This window comes from Dreissena polymorpha, chromosome 11 (genome assembly GCF_020536995.1).
Source record: "Dreissena polymorpha isolate Duluth1 chromosome 11, UMN_Dpol_1.0, whole genome shotgun sequence".
Classification (NCBI taxonomy): Eukaryota; Metazoa; Mollusca; class Bivalvia; order Myida; family Dreissenidae; genus Dreissena; species Dreissena polymorpha.
This window is the reverse complement of record NC_068365.1, coordinates 57,494,569-57,517,712: the sequence shown is the minus strand read 5'-3', so window position 1 is coordinate 57,517,712 and position 23,144 is coordinate 57,494,569. Positions and strand designations below refer to the sequence as shown.

The window sequence follows — 23,144 nt, the reverse complement described above, 5'->3', positions numbered from 1 at the left end:
TGTTTGCAAAGGCCTTTTTTCTAGACGTTAGGCATAAATGGGTTAAAGTGATGAGTATCAAAACAACAAAGTAAAATAACGATACAAAATAACCTTGCATACAAATGTATATGCCCTAATGGGTTTTGTTTAGTTGACTTAAGCTAATGATAGCAGTTCATTCTACTTAGTATTCTTTGTTTTGTGACAGAATTTTTATGGAAGTGTAGAGCTATTTTTGTACTGTCAACCACAGGTGGTTAGCGTGTGGCTATGATATTAATTAGTGAAAACATCATTTTGAATGATAAATAATCATATTATAACGAAAAATTTACTTTTCTGGAAAACAAAAATTCACTATCAAATATATATATATTTGATAGTGAATTTTTTTTCTGAAAAGTTAATTTTTCGTTATAATATGATTATTTATCATTCGAAATGATGTTTTCACTAATAAATATCATAGCCACACGCTAACCACCTGTGCTATCAACAGCGAATGACGAAAAAATAAAAGTTCTAAAATACCGTATTTTTTACAAGTATTGGTTTATATTGATTAAAATATCACGACTGGTATATTTCATTACTTGAAAAAAGTTCATATTTTCAGTATATTCGGTAATTTTTTTTACTGGGTATGTCTACCAGGTAACTACCAGTTAACTACAAATAACGCAAGTAGATTGATCATCATCGTCACGTGGTAAACCCAGGAATGCAAATTGTGAAAGCGTAGTAAATTGTATATATTATATATATATAATGATAAATCTACTTGCGTTATTTATAGTGTGTATATCGCTATGTCACCTATTTTCGCGATGTAATTTCGATTTCAAATCGCGAAATTTTATTGCCGAATATACTGAAAATATGAACTTTTTTCTTGTAATGTAATATACCAGTCGTGATATTTTAATAAATATAAACTAATCATTGTAAAAAATATACAGTATTTTAAAACTTTTCATTGTTCGTCAATCGCGGTTGACAGTCCCTTTGACAGCAGCAGCATTATCATGTGTTACTGAAACGTGTTGTCATACCAATTGAAGTCACCATACAAATATTATAATTAATATTTGAGGAATTTTAGTTATAATACGTGGATTTTTCTTTACAGATGAAGTGGCTGGTTGCAGTGTTCGCCTGTATAATTTTGGCTGCAGAGGCTAGAGGAGTTAGTACAAATAATAATATCGTTATTCGAGCTGCGTCATGTGAAAATGGTTCTTATGCTATATGCGGTCAGCGTAGCTCCAGTCGCGTTGTCTGCTCAATGGCTACTATGTCCGCTTTAAGTCTAGCAAGGTTTCGTGGCCACATTAGCGGACATGGTAATTCCTGACCGGACTGGGCGAATGTGCAGTGTGATCTGGAGATAAGCTGGTGGCAGATGTTCATTTCCGCATGACGCGGCTCTGTACTAACAGCGATGCACTTATTATTTGCTTGGCGATATTTCCGGGACTTTAGCTTATGTATGTTCATATTTCCTCCTCACCGGTATGTAGGGTATTCTACTTGCACACATATAATTGTTGATATTTAACTATTAAATTTTAATTTTAATTGATTTACTGCACGTCGAACCTATCAAAGTGTATATATATATATATATATATATATATATATATATATATATATATTGTGTTGATCAAACCTGTAACGCTCATTCATGTAAAACTATATGTCATAATCATGCAAAAATATTAAACAATCCATTTCCATGCATGTCCTTCGTATAAAATATGATTTCTATCGTAAAAGTATTATAAATGTATTTCCAGCGTAAAAAGTATAATTATTGTGTGCATAGAATACTGAAATCGTACGGTGCTAGCAGCTCTTGTCAGTACCTTTATTCAAAATCTACATGGAGTTATTAAATTAACAATATATTGTTTTCTAAGAACACACCTCTTATGTTCCTATTAATAACGTGGTAGCCTCCGACAACTGGGAACAGGGGAAATGGCCCGCCACCCGAGGATGAGAACAGGGGTCAGGGCCGTACATCAAGTGGACTTTCCGCCACCAAAAACTTCTGTCGGGGGCTTGCAATAGGTACCATTGTCAACGCCAATGCTACTTTTGACGCAGTCTTCGCTTCTATTGACCCAGTTTGCGATGATCTGCTGGACTTCTTTGCTGCTAACGAACCCTTGGTAAGATCTATTTTATAGTTTGATTAATATCAGTACAAATATAAAACCACTTATACATATATAGGGTATATGCACTATATATGTACACGTTGGTTTTAAGCTAAACATAATCTGAAATAAACTCTAAATCTTTATGTGTACAATAACAACCATGGAAACAAAAACATGAACAAAAACAGTAATTTCTTTCAGCAAGAACAAGAAAAATAAAGCAATATTTTTTCGTGTTTTCAGCGCGAGCGCCGTACGCCAAGGGGTAGCCGCCCTAGCCCGTCAAGCGGTAGCCGCCCTAGCCCGCCAAGCGGTAGCCGCCCTGGCCCGCCAAGCGGTAGCCGCCCTGGCCCGCCAAGCGCTGCTAGCATATTCCGCCGCACATGCGACCAGGTTGAAAGAATCCCGCTTGACGATGGGGTAAGTGCGGCTGATGTTTAATACACAATAATTGAGCCTTGCTCTGTAAAAAGGGAGATTCATGCATATGCGTATTGTCGTTCCAGATTCATGCATATGCGTATTGTCGTTCCAGATTCATGCATATGCGTATTGTCGTTCCAGATTCATGCATATGCGTATTGTCGTTCCAGATTTGCCTGTGCAGTCCGCTTTTATGGAATTCTTCGTTTAAACAAATTCTCTTCTTTAGTTTTACGGATCATTTTAATTTTCTGCAACTAAATCTATTCATACGACACACGAACACTATCTCAGATCCTAATAAAAAGACGAATGCTTCGGTTATTGTAGGAAAATATGTGCGAAATATCTTCGTCACAATCGGCTTGGGGCGCTAATTAGTATTCGCTGCATTTTATGAAATTCGTCTCAAATGTATAATTTTTCTTGCCTATTTTGTGTAACATATTTTTCACCAATATATTACAATTTAAAAAATATAAAAAACGTATAGTCTCGCTTCAACGAACACCCACTCTTAAGTGGAAAGTGCGTCCCTGATTCGCATAATTATGCTTTTTTTGTAACATGAAATCATCCTTGATAATCAAACAATTTACCATAAGCAGATGCGTGAATTAAGGAAGAGCCACTTAATGATTTCCCGCGATTTCTTCGAAGATCGAAGAGCCTTTTTATGCCCCCCTTCGAAGAAGAGGGGGTATATTGCTCTGCACATGTCGGTCTGTCGGTCGGTCTGTCGGTCGGTCCGTCCACCAGGTGGTTTCCGGATGATAACTCAAGAACGCTTGGGCCTAGGATCATGAAACTTCAAAGGTACATTGATCATGACTCGCAGATGACCCCTATTGATTTTGAGGTCACTAGGTCAAAGGTTAAGGTCACGGTGACCCGAAATAGTAAAATGGTTTCCGGATGATAACTCAAGAACGCTTAGGCCTAGGATCATGAAACTTGATAGGTAGATTGATCATGACTCGCAGATGACCCCTATTGATTTTCAGGTCACTGGGTCAAAGGTCAAGGTCACAGTGACCCGAAATAGTAAAATGGTTTCCGGATGATAACTCAAGAACGATTATGCCTAGGATCACGAAACTTCGTAGGTAGATTGATAATGGCTGGCAGATGAGACCTATTGATTTTCAGGTCACTAGGTCAAAGGTCAAGGTCACGGTGACCCGAAATAGTAAAACGGTTTCCGGATGATAACTGAAGATCGCTTATGCCTAGGATCATGAAACTTGAAAGGTAGATTGATCATGACTCGCAGATGACCCCTATTGATTTTCAGGTCACTAGGTCAAAGGTCAAGGTCACGGTGACACGAAATAGTAAAATGGTTTCCGGATGATAACTCAAGAACGCTTATGGCTAGGATCATGAAACTTCAAAGGTACATTGATCATGACTGGCAGATGACCCCTATTGATTTTCAGGTCACTAGGTCAAAGGTCAAGGTCACAGTGACAAAAAACATATTCACACAATGGCTGTCACTACAACGGAGGGCCCATATGGGGGCATGCATGTTTTACCAACTGCCCTTGTTACCTCTTTACTTATGGATATCTAATTTAAGTAGATACTAATGTGAAGTTGTCGTTGCCCAGTGGTCAAGTCAATATATTTGTAATTTGATTTATTATAGCACATAAGCTATGTTTATTGTTAAATAGTAGTCCGGTTTTCCAGCAATAACACAACAATTGCAATAACTACCTGTATATATCAAGCTTTGCATCGAAGTACAAAATTTTTATATTTTTACTAGCGCCATGCGCTCGCGAAAATATCAAAAAGTAAACGGTAAATCTGTCATTTTCTTAGTATTTTTGCAGTATAAGTTTAAAATGTTACTTAAATGATACTATTTTGAATTTTAGGACACTTTGTTTTAACCAACCCAATTTCTTCTTGGCTGAAACCACTTACATTTTATGGCGCACTTCCATAGATAACAAGATATATCAAAAAATTAATGTCTGTAAACGAATACTTATTTCATCTTGTTTAAACTTAAAACACCTTTACTGCATATGTTCACACCAACTGCATGCCCATATATTGAAAATCTGGATGAATTATGGGACTTTCATATACCCCAAGGGGCACAAATAATCTAGACAAATGCCGAGCGTGGGGTCGGTTTTGAAAAAATCAGTATATGTTTTAAAAAAGCATGGAAAGCCTACCTAAAAATGTGCATTTAGTTCAGTGAAATGATGCTGATTAAGAAAATAATACATTAGATTATGTTTGGAAAGGTGTCCATTACAGTGGCTCTACCTTAAGTTGCATTCCCTTCCAGTGGAATTGCGCTGACAAACAACAGCAAAGTGATATTTACGTGATACATGGATATTAGTTTCTTATTTTAAACTGATACTTGTCATACACTTTGACACCGAACACAATTTACAAAACGCTTAATCAACTAGTTTTATTGATTTGTAAGACTCAAGTCTGCGCCGCAGTAACGCACATTTCTCCCCAAGCTCATTTTATTTAACTCAATGAAACAACACATTCTCACATCCCATGTCCTTGTCATTTCAGAACAAGGCCCAGGAGCTTATTGATATCCTCGTCCGCTTCAATGCAGTATGTGACGTTCTGGATTCTATCTAAACCGGCTGGAAGAACATACACCAGATATGAGCAAAGTTACTATCGAAATCCAACTTCCTTTATACTTTTTATTTAAGTGTTTTTTTTTAAATCAATAAAACTATCTTTCAATCATATTGCGTAATTGTCTGTTCATTCAAATATTCCATAGTCTTGCTAATCCCTATTAAATGTACTCTCTAGTCATCATGTAACCACTTCAGCAGACCAATAAAGAACTCCACATCAGCAGACCTATTATCAACTACATTTCAGCTGACCAATTTAGGGCTACATTTCAGCTGACCAATTTAGGGCTACATTTCAGCTGACCAATTTAGGGCTACATTTCAGCTGACCAATTTAGGGCTACATTTCAGCTGACCAATTTAGGGCTACAGTTGCAGCTAACCAATTTAGAACTCCATTGCAGCTGACCAATTTAGAACTCCGTTTCAACTGACGGATTAAAAATTCCATTTCAGCTGACTTATTAAGAATTCCATTTCACCTGACCAATCAAGAACACAGGTGGTAAGCGTGTGGCTATGATATTAATTGGTTAAAACATCATTTGCAATCAAACATTATCACTAACTGAAGATTTTATACTTGAATCGGATCAGATCGTAAACGAGTAGGTAATGCGAGTTGTGTATCGTGTTATTTCTTAAAATTTGACCTTTGAATTTTGATTTTTTCCCCAGATAAGTTGATTTTTCGTTATAATTTGATTATTTTTTCATTCAAAATGATGTTTTTACTAATTAATATCATAGCCACACGCTAACCACCTGTGAATTAGAACTGTGCTTGGCTTTCCTAACTATATATCGGCAGTATACGATTGACGTTTGAAAGATATATGTATGCGCTGGTATATACTATTATGTGTAAGAAAAGTTCGATAACAATTACATACGATTGTGTGAAGATGATACATGATGAAAGAAAATTTACATCTTGAAGGAGACTGTATAAATGTTCACTCCAAACTTTTATGCACAAAAATATCTCACTTGACATGCATAACAATAATATGTTAAAGAGTAAAAATTAACGGTGAAAACATATTTTCTTGAAGTTCAAATAAATTGGCAAGCTTAAATAATATTTGGTTATTTTCATCATTATCTATATGCTATTTCATTAATTACATACAAAAATATTGAAGCAAACAACAACATTTTTAACGCGGAATGATCGAAATTCAAAATAAGAGACATCGAGTTAAAGCTTATGAAACGTTATCTATGTTTGTGGGAATACAGGCGTCAACCTCATGGAATAAAGCTCAAAGAAATATGACATTAAATCGCATTGAGACGACATAGAGCCAGTGCAGCCAGTGAAAAGAAAACTAACAACGACAAATCAAATGAAATAATCTGACATACGAACCATATACCGTCAGTCAACCAGTTTAGAATAACCCTGCAAAAACGTTAATTCTATTGACCACAATAATTTCTTTCGCGGTTTAGTGTCAATGTGCAAAGATGTAAAAATAAAGGGTAAAACTTATTCTGTATAACAGGTTAGGCCAGTCGACGGCTTATGCAGTTTTCTGTCAAAAATAGCCAATTAAAGTTCACCCTTCGGAAAATTATTAAAAATCATTCAACATACAGAATAAGTGTTTCAAAACATTGTCATGGCATTTGTTTTCCATCGGAAAAAAGTTTATTTGAAAATAATAAAGCCTTCTTTATCCATATGCACATTTCAAAACGTAACTCAATCAGTTCCGGTTAACTTTTTGCTGCATTTATGCCCCCTGTAAGCACAATACAAAAGCTTTCTTGATAAAACTGTGTTAATTTATTCCTTTACCTAATGTTTACCGAGGACACTTATCATTTTGTTTTTATTGGGGCGTTATGGAAAATTAAATACAAATTAATCGGAACTGCTGATTATCCGGAACTGGTTGACAAACTGTAAGCTATTATTGTTAAATATAACGAGTATCATGTATGATAAATTCTTGCTGGTAAACGAGCAAGAAAAAAATGCCACATTACCGTTACGTGTTTTTACGGGATATATAACATGTTTCACATAATAAATATAAAGACCATACATGTAGCATATGCCATTCACTGATACAATTGAGCCTCGAACTCAGAAAACGGGTGTTAATGCATGTGCGTAAAGTGTCGTCCTAGATAGCATGTGAAGTCCGCCCTTCCACGTGACGCTACCTATAAGACTTGATAGACGAATCGCAGCAATCAATGTCATTAGACAAGAGATCTCGGTAATTAAGATTTACATTTATAGCAGTATTTTAAACAAGCAACTCCGTTAAATCACAATAATGTACGCAAATATACCAAAGTCAGTCTTATTTAGAAGACGAGCAAAGAATTTAGAGATACTTTTTATATGGGCTAAATTCTTTGGAAAATTTGAAAATTCTCTCCAAATATTACCAATATAAAAAGTAGCTTATTATTTGAGAGCGTCAACAAGTTGGACTAATATCAAAGTTAAACCATGCGCATGTCTTACACGGTACATACAGCCACAACGGTACAGACAGTCATTACAACACAGCGTATACGTTGAGCGTCAGAAAACATATCCTTGCATTTCTTGTCCCAGATATATTCAGCAAGTCGATCGGTGTTCTTCCCATCTGAAATAAACTTGACAGAAAATGTGAGCATTGGCCAAAGACGTAACATTGATAAAACACTGCGGATTATCGCTTCTACTCACTTATTTATATTATCAATATTTAATCGAAATGTTTACCAAGGTCAGGGTAAGAGATTTAGCACTGCTTCTTCGGCATCCTCGGGTATGCAGGTTACGTTAAATAATAGCAAACATAAAAGATGTTAAAAATGACTTTTAACTGAGATAAACTAAAAAAGAGTAATATTACCGAGATGGCGTTGGTTATACAATTTAATTGACACAACGTAAAGGTTATACAGCCTTCTAATCAGACGAAGTTTAAGTTTAATACTGTGAACATACAAAGGTTGAGAGGCATGGTTCCGCATCAGCGATTTAGCTGTGCTGTATAATTTGGCCTATGTATAAACATACATACAGTATTGTGTTGTGCCAATGTACACGTTAAACTGATGGTTTTAAAACTGTATTTTTCAAAAGAAATTTCAAGAATTTTAAGCACAAAGATTACGGGCATAACCGAAATAGAGCCCAATGCGTACTAGTATCTTTTTTGTGTTGTTGTTTACCGTCCCTCTGCAAGTTATTCGTTCACAAGCATTAAATAGCGCTAAATGAGCTAGGTCACAGGTTCTACATGTTACGCCGTTCCTTTATAAGCCTGGTTCGGGGAAAACTGGGTTTAATGCAGACTGCGTAAAGTGTCATTGCAGATAAGCCCGTGCAGTCCACACAAGCTAATCAAGGACGACACAGAATTTTCGTTTAGAAGAGACTTCATTTAAACGAAAACTTCCGTAAATGCAGAAAGTGTGGTCCGCAAAGGCTTATCTCGGACGACACTACGCAATTGCATTAAGCCCAGTTTTCCAAAAACGAGGCTAAAATATCATCACTGAATTAGTGGCTTCATTTCAGTCATTGCAGGGTTGTAAAAGTAGGTCCTGTTTATACAAAGTTAACTTAGAATTCACTTTTTTGCGGGAAATGTCATGTACAGATGGTACATTTAATACTTAAGTTCCTTACATTTATTACTTGAGTTCCTTAAATCTTCATAATACAATTTCTTTATTTCAATAAACGTCAAATGTACCGTACAGAACTGTTTTGTCACGACGCGGTGCCATGCATCAACGCAAACGAGCAAGATCTACGAGAAACGTCACTACCGAATGCACGTGCACACCGTGAAAACGTTCCTCGAGATGGCTAAACAGTCGATGCCGGTGCGAACCTCTTATTCTAAAATGGTTGGATTTTGGACCACGGAACTAGGAGACGGGATCAACGACATCGTTCATATTTGGGAATATGGTAAAATAAACCATGCACACGTATATAATCGTTATTAAGTACAAAAGTAGTGGTGTGCAGCGCCATGTGTCCACACTTTTTAAACTGCGTTTGTTTGTAATTACAAACTTGTGCAATATTACTTAGGAATGTGTGATTTGTTACAAGATTGTTTAAATGAAAAGCAGTTTCAAAACGGCGATCTAATCATATGAGTGTCGCCCAAAGTTTGATGTCCGTGTCTGGTCGTTTGTGATATAAGAAAATGCATTTTCACAGGTATATGTGACAGATATCGTCCATTAATTCCAAATAACAACACTATACAATACAAGCATTTAATAAGCTATTGCACTAAGCAGAGGATACGTGAATTATCACCGCGCTGTCTGGTTCCAGGAAGCCTGGATGAACGGCGTCGCGTGCGCCAGGCCCTTGCGACCGACCGGCGTTGACAGGACGACTTTATCGCCCACATCATGCCAATGTGTCTCATGCAGAGGAACAACGTCCTTCAATTCTTGCCAGACACAGACGTCGTCTATCCGAAACCAGATTCGGGTATAAGTTCTCATGTGCGTTAAGTGTCGTCCATGTGCGGACTCTAAGGCTAATTTGAGACGACACTTTACGCAAAAGCAATCATTCTTATAAAATCTGGGACGACACTTAACTCACTGCCAGTCATCCTTAATCATGTAATGTTCCAGGCTATTCTACTACTTTTCGCTGCCGAACTGCAACACTCTTAATTATGAAAAAAATACATAATGGAAATGGGTGGTACCGATGAGATGAGGGACGGTTAACAATTAAAACAGTATCATGTTCTTGTATGTAGCTAGTAGCAGAAAGTGTGCAGACATACTTTCTGAGGCAGTGCATCTTGGAATTAGATATCATCATCTTAACCCTTTGCATGCTGGGAAATTTGTCGTCTGCTAAAATGTCGTCTGCAGAATTTCTAAAATTAGCATTTTCTTCGATTTTTTTCAAAGAATACTATCAGAATAGCAAACAGTTTGGATCCTGATGAGACGCCACGTTCTGTGGCGTCTCATCTGGATCCAAACTGTTTGCAAAGGCCTTTAAAATTCAGCTCCAGCGCTTTAAGGGTTAATTAAAAATAGGGACATAACATTCCCGTTATATACAATACAAGATACTTTGATACCGGTAGTTAGAATTTGTTCAATTGTATACTATATGAAATGTTCGTGACTATTTGTATGATGATACTATCCATTTCATACAATTATAATATGCTTTTATAAAAAGTCGAAGCATGTTTATGAACCGAAGTTCATGCATACAATGTGTACCGTATTCATGCGTATTATAGGGTCATATGAGCTGCAGGAGGTTAAATACAACCAGAACCTGGCCAAGGCTGCAGACTGTGTGAAGGGAATCAGCCGACCTGCACAGTTGCTTGCATGCTGGAGTAATGTGCTCTCAAGGCAGAACCATGGTATGTCTGCACTAAATATAATATGTACTGGATATGAAAAGTTGTTCAAAATTGTAATAGCCAGCTTAATTAACAAGCTGTTCTTTTATCACATAAATATACCAGTTATAACAAGGAACATATATTTAAATTAATCGTAACAGCTACATTGGTATTATTGTGAATGACATGTAGATATGCTAATACTAAAGTTCCATAGAAAATACATATAGAGTTTTGAAAAACTTGTACAAACAAGATTTTTGTCACAGACAAAACAGCAGTCCTTTATGTTGGAATAAGAACAGTAACATTCACTTGGTTTAAGTACTCCATGGCAGGATGCAGAATATAGTTTTCAATCATTTCTGTAACCATAACATCCAAATTTTGTTCTGAAAAAAAAAACAACAAACTAAGATAACATTTGTATTCCGCATATGGTAATCTTTCCACATACAGAGTTTCATCAACTTAGCTTAAGTACTTTTTGAGTTTTTACAGGGTTCAGATTTTTCAGACAAACATGGGCAAAAAATAGCTTCAATTTTCACCTTATAACCATCTATCCACTGACACTGACTTCCATCATACCAACTCAAGTACATTTTAGGTATTGCAGGATCCAGATTCTTTTTTTATGTCCCCCACTGTAGTAGTGGGGGACATATTGTTTTTGCCGTGTCCCCCACTATAGTAGTGGGGGACATATTGTTTTTTTTTTTTTTTTTTTTTTTTTTTTTTTTTGTATAAGTATATTTATTCACCAAATGACGATACAATTGCACACATTTTGACATAGCAATAAAAAAAAAAAATAGCAAAAAAGAAAAACATGCGATAAACATATCTGTCGAAATTTATAAACGAGACAGCAGCAAGCAATATTCATAATTACATACGGTTCGACAAATAGATCAAAGCATACAAATGCATGTTCTGGACATATTGTTTTTGCCCTATCTGTTGGTTGGTCTGTAACGGTTGGTTGGTCTGTTTGCGCCAACTTTAACATTTTGCAATAACTTTTGCTATATTGAATATAGCAACTTGATATTTGGCATGCATGTGTATCTCATGGAGCTGCACATTTTGAGAGGTGAAAGGTGAAGTTCAAGGTCATCCTTTAAGGTCAGAGGTCAAATATATTTGGCCAAAATCGCTCATTTTATGAATACTTTTGCAATATTGAAGATAGCAACTTGATATTTGGCATGCATGTGTATCTCGTGGAGCTGCACATTTTGAGTGGTCAAGGTCAAGGTCATCCTTCAAGGTGAGAGGTCAAATATATGTGGCCCAAATCGCTTATTTTATGAATACTTTAGCAATATTGAAGATAGCAACTTGATATTTGGCATGCATGTGTATCTCATGGAGCTGCACATTTTGAGTGGTGAAAGGTCAAGGTAAAGGTCATCCTTCAAGGTCAGTGGTCAAATATATGTGGCCCAAACGCTTATTTTATGAATACTTTTGCAATATTGAAGATAGCAACTTGATATTTGGTATGCATGTGTATCTCATGGAGCTGCACATTTTGAGTGGTGAAAGGTCAAGGTCATCCTTCAAGGTCAAATATATGTGGCCCAAATCGCTTATTTTATGAATACTTTTGCAATATTGAAGATAGCAACTTGATATTTGGCATGCATGTGTATCTCATGGAGCTGCATATTTTGAGTGGTGAAAGGTCAAGGTCATCCTTCAAGGTCAAACGTCATATAGGGGGACATTGTGTTTCACAAACACATCTTGTTTCCAATTTATTATGTAACCATAGCTGCAACAATTTTTGTCTGACGAAAAACTGAAATATTGTGCATTTTACCAATATGGCCCTATTTCAACATACTGCGTTTCATCAATGTCACTTTTTGAGTAATTAAGATTCAAACAAACTGACCGGGGGTACACCAAAGCCCCCACATGTTACACAAGCAGAGTACTAAAATGTCAGTAGTTAAGGCAATCTCTAAAAATGTTACACCACAAATACTTATATATTTTGTCATATTTACTTGTTCAGCTTGTATTTAAGTTCAGAAAAACTGTGTTGAATACGTTCACTTTTATAAATTGTCAACTGAGATATACAGAACATTCTATGACCAAACACAAAATCTTTGTTTGATACAAGCAAAGAAAGCAATAATATTTAAGCGTAGAAATTCTCGAAAAGTTGTTCACAGAAGTTTTGAGATGCGCAACACACCAAATTTGGCACAAGATTTTTCGGAATAAAAATTAATAAGCTGTTTGAAAATACAGGGGTTGATTTTAACTACCGGTTTAGACAATTTATCGGAATATAGAAATCAAAACAGCAAGTATTTGGCTGTTAAGTTTTGAGCAACTCTACCCTGAACTATTTACACCAATCTTTTTGTTTGTTTGTATATTTAATATTTTCCCATTTTTATTAATTATTCTGTCATCCTCCCTTTATTCAGTAAATACGGGTACTTACTTTTAAGTTTTCTAAATAAGCTGGTTTACCACTTATGTATAGGTTACTGGCAATAGCCTTACTTGAACAAGAGGCAGATACAAATTACTTCATAAGCAATGTCTACATATCATTCTCAGATTTGTAGTCCAGGCTCTTCCAAATTACCTTGCTAGCAAAGTCTAAATTTGTGAAGCAGAATAATAATAAAATAAATGCTTTGTCCGAAGCCATGGTGAAATGTACTCTCAAATTTGATCTCAACAAGAGACGTGTTCGTCAGAAACACAATGCCCCCTATTGCACCGCTTTGAATATATATTTTTTTTGACCTTTGACCTTGAAGAATGACCTTGACCTTGAACTTCCACCACTCAAAATGTGCAGCTTCATGAGAACGCCGCTTTGAAATTTTTTATGCTCCCCCAAAAATTGTTTGGGGGGGGGGGGAGCATATAGTCGCCGCTTCGTCTGTCCGTCCGTCTGTGTGTCTGTCCGTCCGTGCACAATTTTTCTCAGCAACTAATGACCGGAATTCAATTAAACTTTATGGGAAGCTTCACTACCAAGAGATGTGCATATTATCAGGCGGTTCTGGTCGGATGATTTTTCACAGAGTTATACCCTTTTGAAATTTTCCATTAACTGTACATGTTGTGCAATTCTTGTCTGGGCTATTTCTCAGCAACTAATGACCGGAATTCAATTAAACTTTATGGGAAGCTTCACTACCAAGAGGAGATGTGCATATTATCAGCGGGTTCTGGTCGGATGATTTTTCACAGAGTTATGGCCCTTTGAAATTTTCCATTAACTGTACATATAGTGCAATTCTTGTCCGCGCTATTTCTCAGCAACTAATGAACGGAATTCAATTAAACTTTATGAGAAGCTTCACTACCAAGTGGAGATGTGCATATTATCAGCCGGTTCTGGTCGGATGATTTTTCACAGAGTTATGGCCCTTTGAAATTTTCCATTTTTTGGGGGGAGCATATAGTCGCCGCTTCGTCTGTCCGTTCGTCCGTGCACAATTTTTGACCGGGCTATTTCTCAGCAACTAATGACCGGAATTCAATTAAACTTATGGGAAGCTTCACTACCAAAAGGAGATGTGCATATTATCAGCCGGTTCTGGTCAGAAGATTTTTCACAAAGTTATGGCCCTTTGAAATTTTCCATTAACTGTACATATAGTGCAATTATTGTCCGGGCTATTTCTCAGCAACTAATGACCGGAATTCAATTAAACTTTATGGGAAGCTTCACTACCAAGTGGAGATGTGCATATTATCAGACGGTTCTGGTCGGATGATTTTTCACAGAGTTATGGCCCTTTAAAATTTTCCATTGTACATATAGTGCAATTCTTGTCTGAGTTATTTCTCAGCAACTTATCACGGGAATTCAATGAAACTTTATGGGAAGCTTCACTACCAACAGGAGATGAGCATACCAGCCGGTTATGGTCGGATGATTTTTCAGAGTTATGGCCTTTGAAATTTTCTATAAACTGAACATATAGTGCAATTCTTGTCCGGGCTATTTCTCCCCAACTTCTGACTGGACTTCAATGAAGCTTTATGGGAAGCTTAACTACCTTGAGGAGATGCGCATGTTATTAGTGGGTTCTGGTTAGATGATTTATTTAGAGAGTTATGGCCCTTTGAATTTTTTTTAGTTGCTTAACCATCCATCGTATTATTTTGCCCAAAGTTATGCCCCTCAAGACGTTTCCTTTTATCTAAATATATAGTGCAATATTGTGACAAAAAAACAACTTTGGGGAGCATCACCCGTCTCCGACGGTTTCTTGTGTTTTTTTTACCTTCAAGGATGACCTTGACCTTGAACTTCCACCACTCAAAATGTGCAGCTTCATGATAACGCCGCTTTGATTTTTTTTTTACCTTGACCTTCCACCGCTCAAAATGTGCAGCTTCATGAGATACACATGCATGCCAAATATCAAGTTGCTATCTTCAATATTGAAAAAGTTATGGCCAATGTTAAAGTTTTCGGACGGACAGACGCCATATATTTGACATTTGACCATGAAGGATGACTTTGACCTTCACCTTTCACCACTCAAAATGTTCAGCTCCTTGAGATACACATGCATGCCAAATATAAAGTTGCTATCTTCAATAGTAAAAACGTTATGGCCAATGTTAAATTTTTGGACGGACGGACAGATGCCATATATTAGACATTTGACCTTAAAGAATGACCTTCACCTTTCACCACTCAAAATGTGCAGCTCCGTGAGATGCACATGCATGCCAAATATCAAGTTGCTATCTTCAATATTGAAAAAGTTATGGCCATTTAAGTTTTCGGACAGACGGACAGACTGACATACTGACAGACAGTTCAACTGCTATATGCCACCCTACCAGGGGCATAATAAAAAGTCAATTGCAGGGTAGGAATGTTTAAAATGTGCTATCTTGTTTTAAAGGATTGTTGCTCTGGCACCACAAAGAGTTGGACAATATATTGGACACACAATCGCCCGTTAAAGGTAAACATTTTAATATTGCAGTAATATTTAGTCTTGTATGGTTCATTACTTTTATACTCTAAATACAGAATTCTTATCACTAGTGCATTAATTGTTGACACAGGGAAATATTGCCGCTATGTAATTGTGTATGCGAACACAAATGTTTTTGTTTTTTTTCCTTTTCAGAGATAGAAATTAAAAAGAGAAAACGCTTAACTCCACAGTCCTTCTCAGTAATGCGGTAATCTATAATTATGTACAAACACCAGGAGTAGCAGTCAGTGCAGGGCAGCAATAACATCCTATGATCAGAGAAATAACTCAATACCATTGCGTGGAAGTTTCTTGTCACTGAATAAAACACTTAATGAAAATATAAATAAAACATGCATGCCCCCCATATGGGCTCTCCATTGTAGTGACAGCCATTGTGTGAATATGTTTTTTGTCACTGTGACCTTGACCTTTGACCTAGTGACCTGAAAATCAATAGGGGTCATTTGCGAGTCATGATAAATCTACCTATCAAGTTTCATGATCCTAGGAATAAGCGTTCTTCAGTTATCATCCGGAAACCATTTTACTATTTCGGGTCACCGTGAACTTGACCTTTGACCTAGTGACCTCAAAATCGATAGGGGTCATCTGCGAGTCATGATCAATGTACCTATGAAGTTTCATGATCCTAGGCATAAGCGTTCTTGAGTTATCATCCGGAAACCATTTTACTATTTTGGGTCACCATGACCTTGACCTTTGTCCTAGTGACCTCAAAAGTCATAGGGGTCATCTGCGAGTCATGATCAATGTACCTATGAAGTTTCATGATCGTAGCCATTAGCGTTCTTGAGTTATCATCCGGAAACCATTTTACTATTTCAGGTCACCGTGACCTTGACCTTTGACCTAGTGACCTCAAAATCAAAAGGGGTCATCTGCGAGTCATGATCAATGTACCTATGAAGTTTCATGATCCTAGGCCCAAGCGTTCTTGAGTTATCATCCGGAAACCACCTGGTGGACGGACCGACAGACCGACCGACAGACGGACATGTGCAAAGCAATATACCCCCTCTTCTTCAAAGGGGGGCATAAAAATCAATTTCATGTGTCTGTAATTTATATAACCTGTACGTACTGGCTCTCAGAAGGGCATGTTTTAGCGCAATAATGAACAAAAAAAGGAAGATCTTAAAAATAAGGTATAGATTTATATAAATTTCATGAATACTGTTCATTTATCATATACATGTATTAGGATCCAGAATATGATTGAATTAAATGTGCTGCTTTTGTCCATATTAAAAAGGGATTTGGAAGTAATGTAATATATAAAAATCTAGTAAATGAAAGGGAAAAAATTTCAGCTTAAGGAGGGGAAAACTTTAATATTTTTGAAGTGGAAACCACCTGTATTTGGCGGTTAATCAGTTACCGGTAATCAGAGGGGAGAAAAATCACTCGTATGAGCTTGATATTTTCAATTGTTAATTCCAGATAGGCAATAGCCCGTTTGAATCCTCTCTTTTATGTAGATATGTAACATTTTTTTTTTTTTTTAAGGCTTAACATTCTAATAAAAGTGTGTATTTTCTATTGAATTGTACTTTTTGTTTTTTATGTATGTGTTTACACTAACCTTTCATTTAAAGAATGAATGCTGACTTCAAAATGCTGGGATTTTTTTTAATTTGGTTAATTTTTAAGCATATTAATTTGAAGTGATAAAAAGTTCACTTGAGCATATAATGCGCTTAAAAAATTCACTTCCAACACTTCAAAAAGTATATCATTTGTATGACTGAAAATGCACTCAAGTGTATTAATGCGCTTAAAAATTCACTTTTAATATTGTAAGGTGTAGTATTTGTATGACCGGGAATGCACTCAAGTGTATTAATGTGCTTTAAAAAAATCACTTTCAATTTTGTAAGGTGTATTATTTGTATCAGTGGAAATGCACTCAAGTGTATTAATGCGCTTACAAAAATTCACTTTGAATACTCAATGAAGTGTTTTATTTGTAAGTCTGGAAATGCACTCAAGTGTATTAATGCGCTTAAAAAATTAACTTTGAATACTCCATGAAGTGTATTATTTGTATGAGTTAAAATACACTCAAGTGTATTGATGCACTTGAAAGATTACTTAAGTTACTGATAAGTGTATTATTTGTATGACTGGAAATGCACTCAAGTGTATTAATGCGCTTAAATAATTTGCTTTTAATTCTGTAATGTGTATTATTTGAATGACTGGAAATGCACTCAAGTGTATTAATGCGCTTTAAAAAAATTACTTTGACCATGAAGTGTATTATTTGTATGTCTTAAAATACACTCAAGTGTATAAATGCACTTAAAAATAAACTTAAGAGCACTTATTATCATAATAAACGCACTTAAGTGTATTATTTCGTGGAAAAAGAATACACTTAAATGTATAAACACACTAGTAAAGTGTTTTTTTTAACAGATTAAAATGCACTTGTTAAGCAAAAAATACGGTGCCAATAACATGCGCATTAAATGCGCATTTAGTGCACTTTTTCGAGAAGGGATCCCCATAATTATATGAATGTTCAAATATGTCATATTGTGAGCAATGTAATACAAAATGTGTTAAGCAAATAACGAATATCACTTGCTCTAATATCAAACATCAAAACTTGTGTTTATTGTATACCTAAAGCAAGAAAAAAAAACATTGAAGTTAATATTTGTTATTACAACAAAAATCAGAACAATCATTACCCGTTATTTGAACCTTGCTTAGGGTATTCAATGACGACACTTTCTGCCTAAACTGAACTTTTGTTAAGTTAAGATTAAACTTCCTTAAAACGAAAAATACCTTAATAGCGGAAAGTATTTCAACTGATTAGCCTCTGCGGACTGCATTTAGCCCCGTTTTTCCCAGTGCTACATGTGTAGATTTGAATAAACTGGTTGATGGTTCTGATTATTTGTTGTAATCTTGGACAACACTTCACGTACATGCATTACTTGGACAACACTTCACGTACATGCATTAAATTCATGTTGTCCAAGAGGGAGGCCTGATTGGTATACACCAGGAAACCCTTTAGCTGATGGGACTGAATATTGACATAATAAAAGATAATATGGGACAAGTCGATATTTCCAGACTCGTGAAAATACTTGTTGGTAATACATTTGTATCGACTACACTTTGGTGTTATTATTCTCAGAAAATAAAAAAATATTAGTATATTATTGTGTTTTGTATAAAACCAGCTGTCACCTTGGTTCGTTGTGCAACTAATTGTTGAAGACTCCACCAGATGACCTTGTTTTTGTCCCCTCCTTACCCGGACATACTTGTATACATGGCCTTGATATGGTCAAAATAAATATTATATTCTGACCATGTCTAATAAAAAATTTAGTCATAAATATGGCTTCTAGCATGTAATAGTTTTTCTAAGATTTTGTCTGATAACACTATTTTTGGAAACCAATTTACCCTGATTCGAACTTGACCTTGCAGGGCCCTCATTTGGCCATTTTGGGGGCCCATTCCCCCCTTAAAATAGAATACTTTTTCCCCCTATTTCAGCTAAAAATCCCCCCCTCAAAAAAAGAAAGAAAGTTTTTTTCTTTTACTTTTATACCTTATGTATATTTATGTAAATCACATTAAAATATAGCAATTTTAAGTGCTGAATGGTTGGTGAAAAGATCTTCTAAAATTCCCCTTTTCGCCCAAAACGACGCAAAATTCCCCCCTTTAAGGACCCCGGCCCCAATCCCCCAAAGTGTAGCAAGGGCCATTCCTTGATAAATTGTCATAATTAAGGCATGAATGTGGCTAGAATGGTAACGTTTTTGTCCAGATTTTAAATGGTAATAAAGTTTATGGACACATATGACCAAGATTCAAACTTTGATAAATGTCAAGTTTTGTCAGGATGAGCATTCACACCAAGTTTCATCAAGATTGAACGAAAAATGCATTTTCTGTTTACAAGCTTAAAAGACATTGAACTAGCTAGACATCACATAGACTGATCACACAAGACTTACACAATGCACTCCAGAACGTGCCAGACGTTGGAAAAAAATTATCCTTTCATACTGTATCCGCTCTTATTGGCCTGTTCATTGATGGGTTAAATAAGTTGTTTCTACCTACAGATTATCTGGGCTTGTCCTAGTTGTGGAGGTCCATATGACCCCTATAGCTCACCTTGAAGACTTCATGCTCAGGTGAGCTTACATATATACATGTATATCAATATATCTTTCACGCCAATAATGTTCAATCTAGATACAGTAATGCACAACTTGACAAGATTTGTGAATTAAATTCTCAAATGAGCTAAATATCCCCCACAATATATTAATAGACATCAATGATATTGGCATAGTATGTTGCCTTGTTTACACAAATTCAGGTTTTACAGCAGCCCTTTTAAAATAAGGTTCTTACAAAACAATAATAGTAAAACATCACTCTTGAATAAAATGTTTAATCAAATAATTTATTCAGACCAACATCCACAATGGGAATAAACTTCTATTTACAATTCAAATAACTTAAATAACGACATACGAGACATAATAATCCACCAACAAAACAAAAAACAATTGCATGTTCGACTCGTGATTTTTCAACAGATCACAATGAGGGTATCCAATCTTCAAAATAAAGAGTTCAAACGACTCACACCTATTCTGCATAAACGTGCATATTGAGCTTTAAAGAACACTGTTATCTGCTGTAAGACTATGAGTCTAACAAAATCATTACAACATGTGAGAATAGACAAACTGAACAAGGTGCTGAGACATCTCAGAAATCTTCTATGAGGTGGGAATGCATATGTTTAACTGTGTAATAGGCAACATGAAATTTGTTTTACACATACATGTACAACGTAATACACAAAGCAATGGCAGTGAGCTATTTAACCAATAAGAGGGCCTTTTTCAGGTCCAAAGTCTCTCACCTGAGATACAAATGGACTGAACTGTACTGTGCAGCCCAAGAAATCATAAGAACTGACAAAGATTCATGTAGTGTGAGTTGTACATGTATCTTTTTATATATCTATTTTAAGATTGCTAACAAGGTTTTACTATAGTAAAGCCATATAAGGATAAATTCCCTGCCCCCTGGCGGCCATGTTTTTCAACAGACCTAAACCATTTTCAAACTCATCCAAAAATTCATGAAAACAAATGTTCTGACCAAGTTTCATGAATATTGGATAATAAATGTGACCTTTAGAGTGGAAACAAGTTTTTACTACAACCATATAAGGAAAAATGCCCCGCCTCCTGGCGACCATGTTTTTCAACTAGACTAAGAGGGAACCATTTTCAAACTAGTCCAAGATATAATTGCAAACAAGCGATGTGTTTGTGAAACACTATGTCCCCATATCGTCGCTGTCGTTCTCAAACCTCGTAGCTCCAAAATTTTCAAAATATTTTTTTCGTCTTTTCCGAATATATAAAGTCTGGTGCGTGTTTTGTGCTATATCTCGTAGCTCTACGCCAATCAGAGCCCTTGAAAAAGCCACGTGACGAAATGTTGTAGAATGATTGTTGGCTTTTTTCCCGGCGAAAAGTTGTAGCGACGCCATTTCACCTGTAGGTACGTCGTTTCGTTTGGACAAATTTGACAAAAACGTTTTTATAATTTTTTTTTACTAGGTTTCCTATCAGGACGAATTGTCGTACCTCATAAAAATGACAAAACTGTGGTGACAAAATATCGTAGCTACCATGTCTGACTGTCAGTATGACTTATCAGTATGACTTACGCGTCTACGGCTTATACCGTATTTTGCAGCTTCTTTGTTTGGTATTTTTACAGAATTTCAATTTCTAAAACATCGTTATAAAAAAATGAGACGGTTTTTTCTCTCTCCTGAAAAGTTGGCATTTTGTAGCTACGAGGTTTGAAAACGACAGCGACGATATATGATGTATGACCTTGACCTTTCACCGCTCAAAATGTGCAGCTTCATGAGATACACATGCATGCCAAATATCAAGTTGCTATCTTCAATACTGCAAAAGTATTCATAAAATGAGCGATTTTGGCCACATATGTTTGACCTCTGACCTTGAAGGATGACCTTGACCTTTCACCACTCAAAATGTGCAACTCCATGAGATACTCATGCATGCCAAATATCAAGTTACTATCTTGAATATTGAAAAAGTTATTGCAAATGTTAAAGTTGGAACAAACAGACAGACCAACTGACAGGGCGAAAACAATATGTCCCCCACAATAGTGGTGGGGGACATAAACAATCTTCCAGTGTTCGAAATTCGCACTAGCCCGATAGCTCGGGGCTAGTTGATCTCGTTTCGGGCTACTGAATTTCCCTAGGTACTAGCCCGATTGGGCTAGTGATTTTTCCAACTTTTGAAAATGTAATATTCTTAAAAATATTATCATGATTACTTTCATCCATCGTTAGAACCATATCTAGCGTTTATTTAGCGTCGTATCGCGCTTCCTCACCTTCCTGAGTATGTTGACATGGCGAGTGTTTGACTACTTTTTTGATACCATGCGTTTAAAATGCGTATCTACCCAGGTTGTTCAATATGCTGTACTTTCAGAAAACCGGGGTTCAAACAAAATGCCTATTTTATTGCACGTGCAAAAGACGTATCTTAATATATTTTCGGGCAGTCGTTTCCGGACACGGTATTATCTGTCGATTTTAATTCATTTTCGACGTTCTTGATAAAAAAAATACATAGAATGATGAATACACATGCGGTGTTACGGATGGTGGGGTTGATAATTTTTCACATAGTACTCACCAGAATTGGACCTAGAAAGACTATAAAAAAGAACAATTAGCAAGGGGGAGGGGACACTGCCCTCTATTCGCTTTATCATACAGCATCAGACTCTTGGCTTATTTTTTCGGATTTAAATTTAGGACAATTGACACCAAAACTAATTCACAGACTGGATATAAACCTTTGCATCTTGACTGCATGTTAGGTATTGATTGACGAGTTCCTCCATACATAAATATTATAAACCTATTGTGTCATTGAAATATTATAATAACATTTCCAGTTAATTGGGATGAACTGTTATTTGTAATCCTTATCAATTACACCATGCCTGCAATAAAAACTATCCAGAACTGTCAAAAATATAAACTTCTTTTAAAAACTTGTGATAAACAGTTCGGGCTAGTAAACTTTGGTTCCGGCTAGTGAACAGTTCCATCTGGTAGCCCGAACGGACTAGTGGTTTCATAAGTGAAATTCGCACACTGATCTTCTGACCAAGTTTCATGAAGATTGGGCAATAAATGTGGCCTCTAGAGCGTCCACAAGGGTTTATTATAGCCATATAAGGCAAAATGCCCCGACCCTGGTGGCAATGTTTTTCAACCAACCTAAACCATTTTCGAACTCATACAAGATAACATTGGCACAAATCTTCTGACCAAATTTCATTAAGATTGGACAATAACTGTGGCTTCTAGAGTTTTAACAAGGCAAATGTTGATGCAGCACGACAGACAAAAGGGGATCACAAAAGCTCACCATGAGCACATAGTGCTTAAGTGAGCTAAAAACAAAATATAAGTTCAATGAAAGATCATCA

The 23,144-nt window shown here is 36.2% G+C and overlaps 1 protein-coding gene and 1 long non-coding RNA gene across 2 annotated transcripts; both read left to right on the top strand.

Annotated features, from left to right (window-relative positions):
• Nucleotides 1-1,007: 1,007 nt before the first annotated feature.
• Nucleotides 1,008-5,257, top strand: LOC127850345 (uncharacterized). Its single transcript, XM_052383323.1, has 4 exons — nucleotides 1,008-1,168; nucleotides 1,938-2,156; nucleotides 2,391-2,567; nucleotides 5,130-5,257. The coding sequence occupies exons 1-4, from the start codon at nucleotides 1,112-1,114 to the stop codon at nucleotides 5,199-5,201; spliced, it is 525 nt and encodes a 174-aa protein (XP_052239283.1). The 5' UTR covers nucleotides 1,008-1,111; the 3' UTR covers nucleotides 5,202-5,257.
• A 4,415-nt stretch (nucleotides 5,258-9,672) lies between these two features.
• On the top strand, nucleotides 9,673-16,275 carry LOC127850347 (uncharacterized). Its single transcript, XR_008035226.1, has 4 exons — nucleotides 9,673-9,683; nucleotides 10,465-10,593; nucleotides 15,483-15,545; nucleotides 15,714-16,275. It is a non-coding gene; the product is annotated as an uncharacterized LOC127850347 (long non-coding RNA).
• The last annotated feature ends 6,869 nt before the right edge of the window (nucleotides 16,276-23,144 follow it).

Coding starts and splice junctions, on each gene's coding strand:
- LOC127850345 (XM_052383323.1), top strand. CDS start 1,112: ATGAAGTGGCTGGTTGCAGTGTTCGCCTGTATAATTTTGGCTGCAGAG. Junction 1,169..1,937: donor TGGCTGCAGAGGCTAGAGGA/GTTAGTACAAAT, acceptor ATAACGTGGTAG/CCTCCGACAACTGGGAACAG. Junction 2,157..2,390: donor TTGCTGCTAACGAACCCTTG/GTAAGATCTATT, acceptor TCGTGTTTTCAG/CGCGAGCGCCGTACGCCAAG.